This window comes from Brachycentrus maculatus, unplaced genomic scaffold (genome assembly GCF_059751285.1).
Source record: "Brachycentrus maculatus isolate JH-2025_06_01 unplaced genomic scaffold, ASM5975128v1 h1tg000243l, whole genome shotgun sequence".
In the NCBI taxonomy this organism is placed as follows: domain Eukaryota; kingdom Metazoa; phylum Arthropoda; class Insecta; order Trichoptera; family Brachycentridae; genus Brachycentrus; species Brachycentrus maculatus.
The window spans coordinates 116764-137989 of NW_028280994.1; the positions used below are offsets into that span (position 1 = coordinate 116764).

A 21226-nucleotide genomic window follows, 5' to 3' on the forward strand; every position below is an offset into this window, starting at 1 on the left:
TAATTATAATTATTGTCCGCCTCCATAGTGTAATGGTCAGCACGCTCGGCTACCGTTCTGGAGGTCCCGGGTTCGATTCCCAAGGGGGGTAAAATAAATATAAGTGATTTTTTCACTGTCATATTTATTCAATATTACCCTGGACTGGTACCTGAAGTGGAGGGCTGATCACCTTTCCTTCATGTGTAAACGATCAAGATAAAACTGCGTTTATGTGACGCAGTGCCCTATGCACCATTGGGGTGCGGATAAGGGTTTTATATATATTATATATAATTATAAAAACATATACAGAATACGGCTGCCCAAACTTAAAACACAGTAAGGGATATTTTTTTGTAGTACATTTTTTTGCATTTTTGGACTAAGTAGAATATAATTAGTCAAATGTAACAAAAAGTAAAAAAAAATAACTAACCACCACGCCGCTTCCCCGCAGGGGTAGGCAGAGAGAATAGAACGCCACACCACTCTGTCTTTGCAACCTCTTCCACGTTCATACATCTCCTCATACATCCCCGCCGATTGTTACGACTCCTAACCTGACCACTTTAAGTATTTGGCATACCTGATCGTGCCATGTTTTTCTTGGTCTTCCTCTGCTCTTTTTTCCACTAACATTCGCCTCATAAATTTGTTTTACCGTTCTTTCCTTACTCATTCGTTCTACATGTCCAAATCATCTCAACACACCTTTTAAGAAAGATAATGCTTATCTCAGCTTTGCATTCCTTCTTTATTTCACTATTCGCACATACATTGTTTTGTCGCATATTCTTCTGAGAGATCGCATTTCGACTGCATTCAGTTTACTTTCATCCTTCTTTTGCTAACTCCATGTTTCACTTCCATACATTAGAGTTGGAACCAGGACTCCGTTGCGCACTGCCAGTTTAGCTTCCGCTGATAGGTTTAAATTAAATTAAATCGATGTTGCCTATTCAGCTGTCCAAACTCAAAACACAGTAAGGGACATTTTTTTAAAGTACTTTTTTGTTTATTTATTTGTTTGTTTATTTTAAATAAATAAACAAAAAAGTACTTTTCAAAATGTCCCTTACTGTGTTTTGAGTTTGGACAGCTGAATAGGCAATATCTATTCAATTTATCGTAGTTTTCTAGTAAATTCCTAGATCGTATTTTTTGTTAAAAATGTTGTTTTCCATGTAAAAAGACTGGAAAACAATGTAATTATTCAAAAGAAAATGACAAAAACAATGTTATAACTCAACGAAACAAAGGTTCACACGTGATGAGGAGAAAAAACCCTTTCTATCACGGTTATCGTCTCGTTCGGGCGAGAAACCATTTTCTTGCTTCTGAGCAAGAAAATGGTTTCTCGCCCGAACGAGCGATGTGCATTGTAATGCACATTCTGATGTGCATTACAATGCACGCGGGGGCATAATTTTATGCGACACATGTTTACTCATACATACGACAAACCATATTGATGCCTGAAATGTACATTTACAAGCGGCCTTAAAGGTTACAACATTTTGAGTGTGTCCAAATACTTGTTCACAAAATCTGGATTATCTCATATTACAGGAGTTATTTTCATATTATTTTTTGACATCCTATCAAAGATGAAGAAGAATATGGAAGTCTGGGCATTTACGGGGCTGACGACCGTCATCGGCTGGTTTAAGTGATCACTTTACACACGTGTAACATTCACCAATTCTACCCATTATTGACAACCACACTACTCAAATTCTTGGAAGTTCTTTATATATGAACCAATTTAGAAACCTTGTTCTTGAATCACTAGAACTTCACTAGAGACATCTATTGGTGAGATAAATGCCCGTAAATTCCCAGACTTCCATATTCTTCTTCATCTTTGATGAGATGTCAAAAAATAATATGCCTTATGCTGGTCACTCACGACGAGGAAAATAGTAGATTTTGTTACATTTTCTCTGGTTTTGTAACGTTCAAGTACGAATTTTGGAAAGACGAAAGATTTCACTGCCAACCTGGCGATGTGACGCGAAATCGAATACCTACAGCGCCATCATTAGTATATGATATTTGTATATAAGCTTCGTTCGAGTCTGGCCGGGCGACCGTCATGAATTCATTGCACAAACTAATTTATATAATTCATTGTAAACGATAAATGACACGCCGGGTGATCTCGTGTTGAAAATAACTATTATGTATTGGAAATGTGAGTACTTCATTATTGGTAAGGCGTTTCCTCTCATTCCGCCGTTTGCTAAACAGCTGTCAAACAAATTACGCAAGAAATTTGTCTCGACTGCTGCTCAAATAAGCGCTAATTAGAAGAAATATGTATTCTATAACCTCCCGAATGACCCCATCAACAGCATTGCAGGTAATCAACTGTTTTTGTTGTTGTTTTTCATGCCTGAAAAACTGTGCAATCTTCTTTGTGTGAAATGTCATTCTGACAGTCCGTTGACAGCGAGTCTGTTTTTATTATCGTTTTTATGTTATATTTTAGGTAAAGTACGGACAACCGACTCTGAGCTGTCGGCAGAGCCACCTGGGAAATTTCGGAACATTGTCGGGATGGCAGAAGCCGAGTTTAAATATCCTTTAAAGAAAATACCCTGCGTGTCCAGCGCTCAAGAGGTGAACGATTAAATGTTATTTGAAGCCCACCTTTCATAAAGAGTTACACTAATCGCGCCATATCATCCGAGCATGGACTCGTAAGAAAGAAGCCAAACATAATTACAAGTACATTTATTGTCATATAATGTTGTTTATTGCAATATATGCATATAAAATAAGATTCAACAAACACAAAAGATGTCATTCAAAAATAACTACAGCACGTGGCGTATAGATTTTGAAATGGTTTTCCAGTTTTACTTATACAGTTACAAATGTCAATTTACTAGTGGGTGCAATGCTTGGCCATGTTTTGTTCACAAAGAAATAGGTATGGATGATAATTAATAAATAATATTGGATATATGATGTAAGAAGACCAGCCCGCCGAAGCTTGCAATCGCAATACCGGACTGGACTCTTGATGCTGACAAATTTTCAGCCCCCATCTGTGCTCCACGAGCAGTTTTATGATGAGGTTGGAACTCTTCATATCAGCCCCTCCGGGAAGCCTGCCACTGTATACCTTATAAGACCATCTCAGTGTATACTGGTGTCTGATATCCTCATAATCGGAGATCGCTCAGTGGGTCGTAATGCTCGCAATTATTTTTCAAACATAAAAACTAATTCTGTAACTTTGTTACCTTTTCAGACGATGCAAGATGCAACTATTGGCAAATGACTTGTCGCGGCAGAAGGGTTCCATTTCCCCCATTGTGTTGGCGCTTTGGACAGTTTCATTTCCTAGCGCTGGATCAGAATATATAAACTACAGAGGACGATTCGGCATTGTTTTATTTGGATGTGTAGCCAGTAATTACTGTTTTAGTGTTTGCAGATATGTATAGGCAGATAGATGATATAACCATGAAACGTGTGTTATTGCACAATTTTCTTGGGAGTTATTCATCGTGACTAATATATGTATACTCTCCCCCCTGAAAATAAACATATTATGCTCTTAAATATGTTTTTATTTTGTTCATTAATGACCGAGATCCTTGAAAAGTATCATCCTATCCCGCTCTCTGTGATCTTACAACATTGACCTTAATTTTTTACAGAAATGCAATCTAAAGTAACTAACTGACCATCACGCCGCTTCCGCAGGGATAGGCAGAGAGAATAGAACACCACACCACGCTACTCTTGTCTTTGTACACATTCTTCTTTACGCATCCCCTCACACATCCTCCTCCCAACCCTTATCCGCACCCCAAAGGTGCATAGGGCACTGCATTATATAGAAGCAGTGTTATCTTGATCGTTAAATACACGAAGGAAAGGTGATCAGCCTTTCGCTTCAGGTACCAGTCCAGGGTCATATTAAATATATATTTGACTGAAAAATCAATAATATTTATTGCGACCCTCTTGGGAATCAAACCCGGGACCTCCAGCATGGTAGCCTAGAGCGCTAACCGCTACACTATGGAGGCGGACCTCATACATACCCGCCGATTATTCGGATTCCTGAATTGACCACTTTCAATTATTTTAAATACTTGATCATGCCAAGTTTTGCCCGGTCATCCTCTGCTCATGTTCCCAACAAGATTCGCCTCATAAATTTCTTTTACAGTCCTTTCTTCACTCGTTCGTTTAGATCTTTTATAACTAACTAACTAACCATCACGCCGCTTCAGGCAGAGAGTATAGAACGCCACACCACTCTGTCTTTGCAAACATTCTTCGCCTCTTCCACGTTCATGCATCTCCTCATACATACCCGCCGATTACTACGACTCCCAACCTGACCACTTTCAACTATTTGGCATACCTGATCGTGCCATGTTTTTCTTGGTCTTTCTCGGCTCCTTTTCCCCATTACATTCGCCTCATAAATTTGTTTTACCGTTCTTTCCTCACTCATTCGTTCCACATGTCCAAACCATCTCAACGCACCTTTCTTAATTTTATTGATAATGGTTATCTCCGCTTTGCATTCCTTCCTTATTTCACTATTCGAACATCTATCATGCATCGTTTTGTCGCACATTCTTCTGAGAGATTGCATTTCGACTGCACTCAGTCTACTTTCATCCTTCTTTTGCCAACTCCATGTTTTACTTCCATACATTAGAGTTGGAACCAGGACTCCGTTGCGCACTGCCAGTTTAGCTTCCGCTGATAGGTTTTTATTTGCCATAACTGATATTATTAGAGGGTATTTCTTTTTCATCGACAATTTTAATGACTTCCTTTAATCTGACTCTATCGAATGCTTTAGTAAGACCTGCAAAGCAGAGGTAAGCTGTCTTATTGAACTCTCTTGCTTTTTTAACTATTTGTCTAACAACAAATATGTTGATATTATTTATGTCCGAGTTCACTCGGTTTCTCACCGTCACATATTTAGCATATTCTTCTGGTGACGGTGAGCTTCTGTATTTCAGATGGTTTTTCTTCGGCGAGTTCCTTGACTTCATCAGTACACCATTTTATCAATAATGATTATCTCAGCCCTGCATTCTTTCCTTCTTTCACCATTCGAACATCTATCATACATATTTTTGCCTCACATACAAATAATGTAAATAAAAATAAAAATAATAGCACAACCTGGCTGAACGGTGGAATACGCGTGAATAGCCAATAAATAAAAAAAAGACATTCATAACAACAGCAATGGGGGCGCGAGATAGAGACAGGCATGAATTAGAAAGAGATAGAAAGGCATTCGCCGGAGCTAGCGATTGAGTTTGGCTTAGTCCCCAGAACCAAAGATCAAAGACGAATATCTATTTACTTATATTTCTTCTTTTTTTATGGCTGTTCACGCTTCTAGCCAATGCGAGTTATTTTTTATTTATATATTATTATTTTACACTTTTTACAATTTTAAAAAAGATAATTGTTTGAGTTTTTATTATTTACAAAAAAAAAACTTCAATTTCATACTATTTCTGTGAGCCTAAGCGGCTCATTATTAGAAAGTGGTATCAAATTGTGGTAAAGTGGGTTCGAACCGAAAAACTTTGATTAAAAAATCCGAAACACTAACCACGGGACCACAACCCGATACGATTTGAATTCAAATGCAATTCGCCGCGCCGCACATAGGGGCAAGATGACTCGAAAACAACAAAAGCGCGGTCGTGCGGAACAGCTTTTGAAGATAGTTCTGAACGATGCAATCGCCGCAGAATTGAAAATCTAGGGAACTCCACTCTACTTTCACAACTAGGTTATGCAACGACAATGAATCTGAAAGCTTCTGGATAGCCAGTTGCATCCAAATTATTAGCAGAAATAAAAATTATTGCAAACAAGTTTGGGAGGTTAATAAGGTTGAGATGTTAGTGGAAAATGGAATGCTAATGCTGGAGAGGTCTGAAAGGAAGCCGTCATTAACTCTAGAACACTACCCTCAACTTTATAGGCATGAATACTACCGTGGGGTACCTGAGTACCCCGTAGATATTTATGAGTTAGAAATAAAACTATAAATTTATCAATTAATTTCTTGTATTTACTCAAATGTACTATTACTTAGGCCTACAAACAAAACAAATTGAAATAATTTTTAAAATTTTTGTTTGCAAAGATTGCATATTTTTATTTGATGGGTGCACAAATATGACGACGACAAGAGGAGCACGCGGTCCTCGATTTCCTATCTTTTATATGCGGACAGAAGCAGCAGCGATCAGGTTTGGTATCTCGAGGGACTGGTTCAGCAATGTCCATTTCATTTTTTAAAATACCATGTATAGATTTCCTTATATCCCGGGGCAAACATGGCCATTGTAATTTTTCTTGCATATACGGTGTTATAAGAGATTTTGCCATTTCCTTAAAAAATAGACGTCTTTTCGGAATGAGTTTCTTGTCTGGACTTCTTGACATAGTATAAAAAATCCAGGAGTTTACTCCTACTGTATTTAAGAGGGTATAGAAAATACACAAAGGCTATCTTCTCGTTTTTTCTAGACGTAGAATACTTTTTACTCATCTGGTCAAAAACATCTACCCACATTTTATTTTATTATAAAATGCTATAATTTCTGGCAGTAGTACTTTATTTTCTTCATTGATACGATACCACGAATGTCATCTTCATCGCCACTATCAGCGTATTTGCAAGCAACAAGAGTGGAGTAGTGATTTTGAGAATTAACACCAGGCTCTTCTAAAAGCTAAAATCTTGAATGAGGTCATCCAGTTCATCATCTGAAGCACCTCTAGTATTCATCTCCTCATTATCCAAATCTTCTAAAAACACTGCTTTTTCACCATCAGTTCTAAGACGTCGATTTGATCTATGAGACAAATGACTAACAAAAACGTAGATTACTTGTCATGGAAAATAACAAACTTATAAACATTTGTAAAAAGAATAATAAAAACACGATTTTAAGTGATAATAAAAACATAATATACCTAATAAAAGAGTTAAATATTTATTTCAAGAATAATATTTAATAAAACTTACCAATAAATAACAAAGTTCAGCCGCCTTCGAATTTGAAAAAACTTTGACAACTACTACCGTGGGGTTCTAGAGTACCCCGGAACACCCGCCCACACGTCTGTACCTGCGCGACACTTCGATGGACAGTTCGTCGCAGTAACTAATAATTAGAGATTAGCTTGAATGGCGCAAGTGTGGATACGATATTTTTTTAAATACTGGGTTTTTAAAATCCTGTGGGGTACTCCAGTACCCATGGTAGCGTTTAAGAGTTAAACGGGTGCCCAATGAAATAAGATCTAGGTCTCCAATTAATGCCCTGCAAGTGCAGGCCTCTGACGCCCCCTCGGAATTATTAACTATCATTTTTTTAAATCAGAATATTATATTTTTTAGTCGAAAATTTTAAGATAAATTTATATGTCAAGTATTGTCTTCTCAATCCAATTCCATTTTCTACTAACATCTCAATCTCATCGACCTCCCCTAACAAACAAAATTAATTGAAAATCATTTGTAAATGTGTATGAAATATATTAAATAACTCACTAAACAAACCAACTTAATAATGAAACTAACCCCAATTACAGGAAAACAAACGATTTCAATTCAAATCGTATCGGGTTGTGGTCCCGTGGTTAGTGTTTCGGATTTTTTAATCAAAGTTTTTCGGTTCGAACCCACTTTACCACAATTTGATACCACTTTCTAATAATGAGCCGCTTAGGCTCACAGAAATAGTATGAAATTGAAGTTTTTTTTTTGTAAATAATAAAAACTCAAACAATTATCTTTTTTAAAATTGTAAAAAGTGTAAAATAATAATATATAAATAAAAAATAACTCGCATTGGCTAGAAGCGTGAACAGCCATAAAAAAAGAAGAAATATAAGTAAATAGATATTCGTCTTTGATCTTTGGTTCTGGGGACTAAGCCAAACTCAATCGCTAGCTCCGGCGAATGCCTTTCTATCTCTTTCTAATTCATGCCTGTCTCTATCTCGCGCCCCCATTGCTGTTGTTATGAATGTCTTTTTTTTATTTATTGGCTATTCACGCGTATTCCACCGTTCAGCCAGGTTGTGCTATTATTTTTATTTTTATTTACATTATTTGTATGTGAGGCAAAAATATGTATGATAGATGTTCGAATGGTGAAAGAAGGAAAGAATGCAGGGCTGAGATAATCATTATTGATAAAATGGTGTACTGATGAAGTCAAGGAACTCGCCGAAGAAAAACCATCTGAAATACAGAAGCTCACCGTCACCAGAAGAATATGCTAAATATGTGACGGTGAGAAACCGAGTGAACTCGGACATAAATAATATCAACATATTTGTTGTTAGACAAATAGTTAAAAAAGCAAGAGAGTTCAATAAGACAGCTTACCTCTGCTTTGCAGGTCTTACTAAAGCATTCGATAGAGTCAGATTAAAGGAAGTCATTAAAATTGTCGATGAAAAAGAAATACCCTCTAATAATATCAGTTATGGCAAATAAAAACCTATCAGCGGAAGCTAAACTGGCAGTGCGCAACGGAGTCCTGGTTCCAACTCTAATGTATGGAAGTAAAACATGGAGTTGGCAAAAGAAGGATGAAAGTAGACTGAGTGCAGTCGAAATGCAATCTCTCAGAAGAATGTGCGACAAAACGATGCATGATAGATGTTCGAATAGTGAAATAAGGAAGGAATGCAAAGCGGAGATAACCATTATCAATAAAATTAAGAAAGGTGCGTTGAGATGGTTTGGACATGTGGAACGAATGAGTGAGGAAAGAACGGTAAAACAAATTTATGAGGCGAATGTAATGGGGAAAAGGAGCCGAGAAAGACCAAGAAAAACATGGCACGATCAGGTATGCCAAATAGTTGAAAGTGGTCAGGTTGGGAGTCGTAGTAATCGGCGGGTATGTATGAGGAGATGCATGAACGTGGAAGAGGCGAAGAATGTTTGCAAAGACAGAGTGGTGTGGCGTTCTATACTCTCTGCCTGAAGCGGCGTGATGGTTAGTTAGTTAGTTATAAAAGATCTAAACGAACGAGTGAAGAAAGGACTGTAAAAGAAATTTATGAGGCGAATCTTGTTGGGAACATGAGCAGAGGATGACCGGGCAAAACTTGGCATGATCAAGTATTTAAAATAATTGAAAGTGGTCAATTCAGGAATCCGAATAATCGGCGGGTATGTATGAGGTCCGCCTCCATAGTGTAGCGGTTAGCGCTCTAGGCTACCATGCTGGAGGTCCCGGGTTTGATTCCCAAGAGGGTCGCAATAAATATTATTGATTTTTCAGTCAAATATATATTTAATATGACCCTGGACTGGTACCTGAAGCGAAAGGCTGATCACCTTTCCTTCGTGTATTTAACGATCAAGATAACACTGCTTCTATATAATGCAGTGCCCTATGCACCTTTGGGGTGCGGATAAGGGTTGGGAGGAGGATGTGTGAGGGGATGCGTAAAGAAGAATGTGTACAAAGACAAGAGTAGCGTGGTGTGGTGTTCTATTCTCTCTGCCTATCCCTGCGGAAGCGGCGTGATGGTCAGTTAGTTACTTTAGATTGCATTTCTGTAAAAAATTAAGGTCAATGTTGTAAGATCACAGAGAGCGGGATAGGATGATACTTTTCAAGGATCTCGGTCATTAATGAACAAAATAAAAACATATTTAAGAGCATAATATGTTTATTTTCAGGGGGGAGAGTATACATATATTAGTCACGATGAATAACTCCCAAGAAAATTGTGCAATAACACACGTTTCATGGTTATATCATCTATCTGCCTATACATATCTGCAAACACTAAAACAGTAATTACTGGCTACACATCCAAATAAAACAATGCCGAATCGTCCTCTGTAGTTTATATATTCTGATCCAGCGCTAGGAAATGAAACTGTCCAAAGCGCCAACACAATGGGGGAAATGGAACCCTTCTGCCGCGACAAGTCATTTGCCAATAGTTGCATCTTGCATCGTCTGAAAAGGTAACAAAGTTACAGAATTAGTTTTTATGTTTGAAAAATAATTGCGAGCATTACGACCCACTGAGCGATCTCCGATTATGAGGATATCAGACACCAGTATACACTGAGATGGTCTTATAAGGTATACAGTGGCAGGCTTCCCGGAGGGGCTGATATGAAGAGTTCCAACCTCATCATAAAACTGCTCGTGGAGCACAGATGGGGGCTGAAAATTTGTCAGCATCAAGAGTCCAGTCCGGTATTGCGATTGCAAGCTTCGGCGGGCTGGTCTTCTTACATCATATATCCAATATTATTTATTAATTATCATCCATACCTATTTCTTTGTGAACAAAACATGGCCAAGCATTGCACCCACTAGTAAATTGACATTTGTAACTGTATAAGTAAAACTGGAAAACCATTTCAAAATCTATACGCCACGTGCTGTAGTTATTTTTGAATGACATCTTTTGTGTTTGTTGAATCTTATTTTATATGCATATATTGCAATAAACAACATTATATGACAATAAATGTACTTGTAATTATGTTTGGCTTCTTTCTTACGAGTCCATGCTCGGATGATATGGCGCGATTAGTGTAACTCTTTATGAAAGGTGGGCTTCAAATAACATTTAATCGTTCACCTCTTGAGCGCTGGACACGCAGGGTATTTTCTTTAAAGGATATTTAAACTCGGCTTCTGCCATCCCGACAATGTTCCGAAATTTCCCAGGTGGCTCTGCCGACAGCTCAGAGTCGGTTGTCCGTACTTTACCTAAAATATAACATAAAAACGATAATAAAAACAGACTCGCTGTCAACGGACTGTCAGAATGACATTTCACACAAAGAAGATTGCACAGTTTTTCAGGCATGAAAAACAACAACAAAAACAGTTGATTACCTGCAATGCTGTTGATGGGGTCATTCGGGAGGTTATAGAATACATATTTCTTCTAATTAGCGCTTATTTGAGCAGCAGTCGAGACAAATTTCTTGCGTAATTTGTTTGACAGCTGTTTAGCAAACGGCGGAATGAGAGGAAACGCCTTACCAATAATGAAGTACTCACATTTCCAATACATAATAGTTATTTTCAACACGAGATCACCCGGCGTGTCATTTATCGTTTACAATGAATTATATAAATTAGTTTGTGCAATGAATTCATGACGGTCGCCCGGCCAGACTCGAACGAAGCTTATATACAAATATCATATACTAATGATGGCGCTGTAGGTATTCGATTTCGCGTCACATCGCCAGGTTGGCAGTGAAATCTTTCGTCTTTCCAAAATTCGTACTTGAACGTTACAAAACCAGAGAAAATGTAACAAAATCTACTATTTTCCTCGTCGTGAGTGACCAGCATTAAAGGTTGTTTGAAAAGACATCTGTTAATTAATTCTACGGAGAAACCGTTCTCTTGTACAGAATGCAGATATAAAAGTGTACAGTATTATTAAAATATCACATGTTTACGTATACTGGTAAAAAAAACCTGCGGTGACCGACCAGAGCGCCATGGACAAATGTACCGCATACTAACGTGACGTCACCACGTCATCGCGGACGGGCATGACGTCACCGGAAATCTAGAAAATATTAAATAGACTGACAACCCAAAGCTCTCTCGCCTTTTCTTGCCATCTAGTAGCAATCGTGATCAGGTCGATCTACAGCCACCATAAGCCGTTTAGTGATTTCAATAAAATATTTCAAATCAAAAGTGTAACGTCAGTGGTCAGTGATCATTATTTTATATTAAAATAACGTAGCGATAAGTATTTTCTATCATTGTTAAATATTGCTGAATAAAATTGTGGATCAAGTAAATGATTATCTAATTCAATTGCCCTTTATAAACGCATCTTCTGAGGAGAAATAAATGGAGGTTTGACAGCGAACCATAATCCGTGCGATCCAACATTTCCTCACAAACCTTACTCTCCTTCAGAATGTACACGTACATTTTACCTGTAAAACGCCTTACATTCGCACTTGTTAACTCATACTAGCGAAAAACCATTCCCATGCTCGGAGTGTAAATATAAATCTTCTCTACATAGCAATTTAAAGAGACACACGTTAACTCATGCTGTTGACAAACCATTTTCATGTTCGCACTGCGATTTTACCTGCTCACTAAACACGCTTTAAAAAGCACACGGCTAATTAATTCACTCTTCTAAGAAACGGTTCTCGTGTTCAAAATGCACGTATAAATGTGCGCAGAAAAGATATTTAAAACAACACAATATGTTTTATGTCAGTGTGGGTCAACATGACATAAAACCATTCTCGTGTTCAGAGTGTACATAAAAATGCTATAAGAGTGGTTTATTAAGATCTCACATGCTCACTTCATTATTTTGCCATGTTTCACTTCCATACATTAGGGTCGGAACCAGGACTCCTTTGTGGACTGCCAGTTTAGTTTTTATTTTTAAGATGTTTAATTTATCCTGTCACTTGTAATTGTTATTACCTTCTATAAAACGTGCGAGGAGCTCATAGAAGAGACCTTTGAGACAATCTAAAAATAAAAATATCGAATCAAAATTCTGCTAAGAAAAATATTATTTTCAATCACACATGCAAACTCATTCTGGCGAGAAAGTGGTCTGCTAGAGTGTTTTTAGGAATTTGACGAAGCATGCGACTGATGAGGTATTCATCTCGTTCTTGGACTGAATTCAAGGAGTGGGTATTTCAAATTAAAAGTATGTAAAGCGTATGTAAAATAAGGTCTCCAAGGCCTACGCTACGCAAAATCTAGCAACATTGTCGTATTTGTTGGTCCTTCCTCAACTCCGTTGCATAAACGGCATTTCGTTAACAAGCTCAGTGTCAGGGCAGCAGCCATTTGCGATAGGCATCCCGATTTTTGTTCCCGCCAAGTGCGAACCGCGTTCTGTCAGTAAGTTTTTGCGTGCAAAGAAGGATGCTCCGATTGAAATATAAAAATATATCACAAATTGGAACAAGTGTACTATCCAAAATGCATTGTAAAAAGTGCATTGGAAATATTTCATCTATGTTTAATAATAAAACCCTTATCCGCACCCCAATGATGCATAGGGCACTGCGTCATATAAACGCAGTGTTAATCTTGATCGTTTACACATGAAGGAAAGGTGATCAGCCCTCCGCTTCAGGTACCAGTCCAGGGTAATAATATTGAATAAATATTACAGTGAAAAAATCACTTATATTTATTTTACCCCCCTTGGGAATCGAACCCGGGACCTCCAGAACGGTAGCCGAGCGTGCTGACCATTACACTACGGAGGCGGACATTTAGATATTAACAAAAATAATTTTCAAAATATTACTTTGACTGAGTATAACATCAGACCCCTATTTAATATTTAGGTAGATACTGGCGAGCTGGTTATTAATGCATGTTTCTATGGCGTGATTCTCTTCTGTCAAAGTGACAGTGTCGGACATCTTGTATAGCTGTAGTGACATATATGTAATCTTCGGTGTTACATTGTGCCTTTATGCAAGTAAATACAAGGCAATGCAAGCCTTTGCCCTCGCTTCTCTGTAAGCATATGCCCTTATACAGTACACACAGCTATATTTGTCAAGTTGATATCCATTCTTGCTGGTTTTATCTGAAAAACAGATGGAAATCGCTCTAGTAAAGACTGAGCCAGGAGATGTACCTCCTGGTGACAGGTTGGAGAGTGTTGGCGTCATTAGCGACATTCCACAAGTGTCTTATACCTCTGTTAAGCAAGAGATCATCTACCCGGATGTTCCGATCGTCAAGGCGGAGCCGGAAAGTGATTACGATCCCGAACCCGGGACCAGTGCTGAACTGCAGTTCGAGGAAGTGTCAAGCAAAGTGACGTACTCGGAAATAGATATTCATAATACTGACGTAAAGCAAGAATGCCTAAAATCGTCCCAAAACGCCGTATCTGACTCTTGTAAGTAGGATTTATTTTAATTTTATTTTATTTATTTAACCTTTAGTCCTTTAAGGCAGTGCTCTGCAACCTTTTCTCATCTACTGCGCACCAAAATTTTTCCTAGAACTCCGCGGCACACCAAAAGCTAAAATATATGAGTATTAAATTGATACACAAATTTTACAATAAATTTGTTGGTATTTTTTTTGATGTTATGACTAATTTGATGCGGCTATAGTGTGTACAAAGCACACTACGTAGTTTTTGACAATTGGCACCAGGGCCTAGGGGACCATTGAAAAATTATTCAGTTATAATAATTATTGTATACAATATTTGGAAAAATAATTTGTCATGGTGGATTAAATACATACTGAAAAATTGTAAAATTTCAAATACATTGTATTTGACCACGCACATCTGTATACGGATCATTGCTTTAAGGAGCCGCAGATTTGGGTCGTTCAATACCCACCACCGGTCCCATACAGGAGCGGATTGTGATGCATTTCGTTCTATTGGATTACACTGATTTATGATAAAAGTATTCAGAATATGAATATTAGGTTACTCAAATAATCTTTGAGATACCCATCCATCGTTTTATTTTTAGTTCCGATAAATATTTTAGTCATGATGCGTAATATGAGTGTTTATACCTGCATTACAAGGTCGACTCTCGGGAGATGTGTTGTGTTTTATTAGGCGGACCGTAATAAACAAAGCTGCTTTATTACGGTAATATTTTTTTATAATTTTTGTAATATATATATATATATATATATATATATATATATATATATATATATATATATATATATATATATATATATATATATATATATATATATATATATATATATATATATATATATATATATATATATACATATATATATATATATATATATATATATTTATATATATATATATACACACATATATACACATATATAGTCACATTATCTATTCCAAATATCTTACTAAAGTAGGACGTCGTGACAAAATACTAAACTTGTAAGTGCGCCGCGGGCTGAAAATGATTGGGAACCCCTGTGTTAGCTTATAATTTGACCAGTTAATTTTTTTACAACATTTTGAGTTTGTCCAAACGCTTGTTCACAATTCTGGATTATCTCCAATTATAGGAGTTATTTTTACTTTTTTATTACTTTTTTTGGACACACTCAAAATGTGGATGTTCTCACCAAATAATTACATTTTGAATATTGCACAAAAATACCTTTAAATGCAAATCTGTTCTGTTTGATGTATTCTATCGAAATCTTAATTAAAGTTGCGACAAAACGTGACCAATCCTGCGTTAAACCAATACGAAATCATTAAATCGGACCAAAACGCAACAACTTTACAAGCTAGAATTCCTGATAACTTAAAATCCTTTATAATGGAAATGTAACGTTTTGGTGAAGACCTCCACAAATATTGTTACAATGTATCTTTATTTGATTTGGCGTACCCAGGACTCATGTCTCTATGCTTATTTAATCGATATTTTGTATTTTCCTGCATATCGTGAGTCATGCGATCCTAAATTATACACTTCGTGTCAACCTCCCGTTATTTGTACCTTTTTCCTTTCTTTATTTAAAATTATTTTGCATTTCAAAACATTAAATTACAAGTACAAAAAATATATATATTTTTTTAAAGAAAAGATAAATATTTGTGTTTTTTTATTATTTACACAAATATTCTAATTTCATACTATTTCTGTGAGCCTAAGCGGCTCATTATTAGAAATGGTATCAAATTGTGGTAGAGTGGGTTCGAACCGCAGGTCCACAAACGTTGAAAGAGCTAATAATAACGGTAATAATAACTGTTTTTCACTGACTTCTTGAACCTTTGGATAATCTCTTTTCAACTTTGTTGCTCGCATGGGAGGTTTCAGTACATTGGAAGCGTCTCTTTTTCCAGAAGTTTGTTATTTCGTCTACGCAGCTTGCATTAACATGTCAACATCTGCTGCAGTATAAAGCTCTGCCATTTTTCTTCTCTGACTTCTTTCGCTCAATTCTTTGAATGATATTAATGATCGACCCGACCTTCGCTGCTCATTTATATGTATTTCAAATGTTTTCTGTAGCCATTTATCGTTGGTTCGAAGGAATCTTTGTTCTGTTTTATTTGATTTCTTCCACCTCTGTTTGAATTCAGATTTTATAAACGAAAACTTTTGCTTCAAGTTGTTTCTTTGATCATAAAAATAGTCTTTGCAAGGCAAAATATAAGATTCCAAGTATTTCAACTTTTATCCAAAATTGGGTAAATTTTGTTGTTGCATTTTGTTGTTGTTGTTGCATATTGTACAGAGACCTACGAGTCACTACTCTTGTATTTAATGACGGAAATTTGATGACGTATGCGAACTCACGTTTTTCGTTTTATTCAAATATCTAAAGTTTAAACCTTAATATCTCCCTTAGTTCCCTACAGATTTCAATAAGAATGTTATCGATAGTCTTGTGATTTTTCATATTAATTTATAAGCCAATAATCCAACATCGTGACAAAAGCCTGTTCAAATTTTTTTAAATGTCTCAAGATCTTTCTTTACTTTTCAGATGCGATGAAGACTGGAAAAATATCTAATCCTTCTACAAAAAGCAAAAGGAAATCTCGCAAAGAAAAAGGAGAAAGCTTCGCTTGTCCCGAGTGTAAATATACATGTTTAAAAAGTTACATAATGAAAAGACACATGTTGACTCACAGTTCCGAGAAGCAGTTCTCTTGTTCGGAATGCGCATACAAATGTACACAGAAAAGATATTTAAAGATACACATGTTGAATCACACCAACGACAAGCCGTTCTCGTGCTCGCTGTGCGCGTACAAGTGTGCATTCATGAAGTTGTTGAAAATGCACATGTTAACGCACACTGGCGAGAAACCGTACGCCTGTTCACAGTGTCCGTATAAATCAGCGCAGAAGATCAATTTAAACAGACACATGCTAACTCACACCGGCGATAAACCGTTTTCATGTTCGAAATGCGAGTTCACGTGCTCTTTAATATGCACGTTGAAGAGACACATGTTTGTGCACTCTGGGGAGAAACCGTTCGCGTGCACGAAGTGCTCGTACGTGTGTTCGCGTTCGTCGTTACTCAAAGCGCACACGTTGACTCACACTGGCGAGAAACGGTTCGCTTGCTTGGAATGCCCGTACAAATGCGCGCTGAAGGACAATTTAAAACGACACATGTTTACCCATACTGGCATCAAACCATTCTCTTGCTCGAAATGCGAATTTACATGTTCTCTGAAATGTAATTTAAAAAGGCACATGCTGGTGCATTCCGAGTAGAAACTTAGCTTGCACAAATCTACTAAAACACGAAAAATCATATTTACTTTTAAGTAAGAATACCTTAATTATCCTTTTTCAATTTTAAAGGATAATCAAGATCTTCGACGAAATAAAACATAAAATTTATATTTAAACGCCTATTTGGATAAACAGGGTTTTGATATAAGAAGTTACACGATGAAAATACAAATTCTGACTCATAGTGACGAAAAACCGTTTTCTGGTTCAGAATGTCCATATAAATATACATAGGAAAGATACACACATATGTTGAATTATACTAGCTATAAACCGTTCAAAAATCAATATGAAATGCGTTGTATCAAGAAATTTAGTTATTTTTTGGTGGCTCTCCGCACCAAAAGTGTGCGTAGGACACCGCATTTAGTCGAAGCTATCTTAACACACTATCTGCGGGGAGGGTAATTTTACCCTTTCACTCGACTGGTGGTATTCGGCGGGAAGGGTAATTTTACCTTTTCACTCGACCCATCGTAAATTGCGTGTAAGTTATTTTTACGCATGACTTTTGCGGCATCTTTTGATCTCATAACGATGTATACAGTATGGTTAAGTGTTATCACTTCTTTTCAGAGATGTTTATCTCTATTATGAGTAATACGAACTCGAATGAGCAACATAAAAATTCGAGCCAACGAGTCATACGACACCGGCGTTCCTTAGGACGCCTCAGACCACTTATCTTTAATGTTATGTTTGGGACAAGAGAAAACAATTATAATTTATAATTTACGAGTTGTTTACATTTAAATTTTGATACCATTCTAACACTTGTTTCCATACCAGTTCATTCCTTTAAGTCAGAAGATACGGTTTAAATTTAGATCGAGGAATACTTTTAGTGTAGATTTTATTTATTTTTCATTCCCGTGATAAAATGGCTTCGGCTGATGAGGAAATATTTGCAGATAACTTGTCAAATAATTCGGAAGACTGTAGTTTACCTGCATTTGACAATGATAGTGAATTTTCGAGTGAAAGCGAAGTGATTCCACACAGAAGAATCCCTGTAATACCCTTGCAATTCAGCGATTCTGAATCAAGTTCGAGCGAGGAAGATATTGAAGAATGGTCTCAAAGAGATAATCCTCCTGAGGTAGAACCGTTCTTAGGCCGAACTGGCATCAACATTCTGCCAAATAACCCGGAAAATATAATGGATGTGATTAATCTGTTTATTGGGGAGGATTTATTGGACCTAATGGTAGAAGAAAGCAATAGATACCACTCCCAAAATGTTGACCTATTTAGAGAAACAAGGAAGTCCGTAAAATGGAAGCCAATATGTGTTGCGGAGTTGAAAAAGTTTTTAGGTCTAATTTTACTAATGGGTCAGGTCCGGAAAGATAATAGAGATGATTATTGGTCAATAGATCCGACTATCGAAACTCCGATATTCTCCAAGATAATGAGTCGTGATAGATTTAGGCAGATATGGCAGGCATGGCATTTTTCCAACAATGAAGATAACGTGGACAGTACTGATCGCCTTACGAAAATAAGGCCAATATTGACATATCTCACAGCCAAGTTTAAAAATGTTTACAGTCCTCATAGAGAGCTTTCTCTCGACGAAAGTATAATACCATGGCGTGGAAGACTCTCATTCAAAGTTTATAATGCTTCCAAAATTATAAAATATGGCATTCTTGTACGCGTGGTCAGTGAAGCTACTTCGGGCTATATTTGTAACATGGAAATATACAGTGGACAAGGGAGACCATTATTAGATACCATGACTTTACTTTTGAATCCGTATTTAAATTTATGGCATCATGTTTATATGGACAATTATTATAATAGTGTACAAACCAGCGAAATCCTCCTTCAACATAAAATTAGAATCTGTGGAACAATTAGAATGAATAGAGGTCTGCCCGATTGTTTGAAGAAAACAAACTTACGCAAAGGTCAATCATTATTTCGCCGAAAAAACGATGTTCTTTTGCAAGTTTGGCAGTCAAAAAGAGAAGTGCGAATGATTTCTACAATTCATTCAGCAAACATTCTAGAAAGCCACAACATTGATTGGGCCACAAAAGAACGGATCTGGAAACCTCAGTGCGTGATTGAATATAATAAATTCATGAAAGGGGTTGATCGTGCGGACCAATATTTGTCATATTATTCTATATTGAGGAGAACTAAAAAATAGACAAAACGAGTTGTTATGTTTTTATTAAACTCAGCTCTATTTAATGCTTTTAGAGTTTATAAGTCACTGAATAGGCGTAAAATAAGATACAAATCTTTTTTGCATAATGTTGCACAACACTGGATATCTGACAGCATTCCTGAACATTCAGCAGCAGATGAGCAAGAACCGGGACCATCCACCTCTCAGACTACAAGAAGAACTCGGAATATTGACCCCCCTGGAAGACTATCGATGGATTTGAGGAAACATTGTTTAGAAAAAATAGTGACATCCGGAAAAAAGAAAAACCCTCAGCGTCAATGTCGTGTTTGCGCGACGCATAAAAAAAAGTTTAACGTGCTATATGTGCAAGTTTTGTTCTATTCCTCTTCATAGGGGTGAATGTTTTGAGAAATATCACACTCTGACTCGATATTAAATTTATTTAAAAGGATTTTCAAAATAAATTAATGTTTTAATTTTAAAAACTATGAAAGAATGATTTTTTTTGTTGTTGATATTTAAATATACAATTTTCCAACGTTAATGTGTGTGTCTAACAATGAATTTACACGGTACCGGCTATGGTAAGTATCACACAAAATTTTTTAAGGCAAAATACTCATTACTTTTACAGATATAGCGATTTTAAAAAAATACACATTATTTCCGCAACACCCTTATTTTCGCCCGCTCCACGTAGTAGTTAGCGCGCGAATCCACCCGCAGATAGTGTGTTAATTAGATTGCAAATAATGCGAATGTAAGATGATTAGTTCTACTCTCCAAATCAGAGAGGAATGGAATATATATTATGGGATACATATGGAATGGTTATAATTAGGGCGCTCAGGGTAGCGTACCCGCACTCGTACTAGCGCGTGTCGCTCGGTCCCTTGAGGTTACGCTTTCTACTTTGCAGTGACGCCAAGATGGCGAATGAAATAACAAACGTGTAGGAACAATTTTCGGCGATTTAAAATTATTTGTTTTTATTTTGCTATTATAACACAAATATTTCTATTTTATAATATTTTTATATGCCCAAGCGGCCTAAGGCTTAAAAAAATGGAATCAAGTTGTAATAGGGTGGACTTGGAGACTCCGAGTCTGCGACACTAACGAAGGGGCCACAAGCCGACTCGAGAAAGTATTGTTATTGTTAAATTAAATTATATTTGATTATATGAAATAAATTATTGCTTATATACCTATATTAGTCTTCTGATGAATAGCGTATTGTTTACCTAACGGACGAATATTTGACCAAGGATTATTGGGGAAATATAGGGTGTAATTTTAAAATGATTAAAACGCACATTAGCACTTATGAATCGAGATATGTTTAAAAATTAAATACACATTGTAACTCAGCACCGAGAAACAGTTCTCTTGTTCAGAATGTCGGCTACTGACGAGGGCCAAAGTCCGTTTTTAATATATATTTTTTTAACTATCTGTCTTACTCCTCATTATTGGGGGGTTGTGATCCTTGTGCAAGCAATGACTCTTCTCCGGTTATCCCTTGCCTGCGCTGCACGTAGCGCTCCAACCACCGAGGTGCCCGCTGCTGCCTTAACTCGATCGTTCCATCGTGTTGGGATCTTCCTCTCCCTCTCTTCCCCTCCAGGCTACCGATCACAACCAGTCGTTCCAGGCTATCCTCATTACCGCGCGCAACATATCCAGAGAACCGGAGAATCCGTCGTGTACAGACACTGGCTAGAGTCAAGCCATCCGAAGGATGAACTCCGGATGAATACTCGTTGGTGCGTCTAGCTGTCCATGGAATTCGGAGCATGCGCTTCCAACACCACATTTCTAAA

The 21226-nt window shown here is 37.0% G+C and overlaps 1 protein-coding gene across 1 annotated transcript; it reads left to right on the top strand.

Annotated features, from left to right (window-relative positions):
- Positions 1-13423: 13423 nt before the first annotated feature.
- Positions 13424-19947, top strand: LOC148306354 (uncharacterized). Its single transcript, XM_088265206.1, has 2 exons — positions 13424-13926; positions 16497-19947. Exons 1-2 carry the CDS (start codon positions 13620-13622, stop codon positions 17237-17239), a joined length of 1050 nt encoding a protein of 349 aa, XP_088121332.1. The 5' UTR covers positions 13424-13619; the 3' UTR covers positions 17240-19947.
- The last annotated feature ends 1279 nt before the right edge of the window (positions 19948-21226 follow it).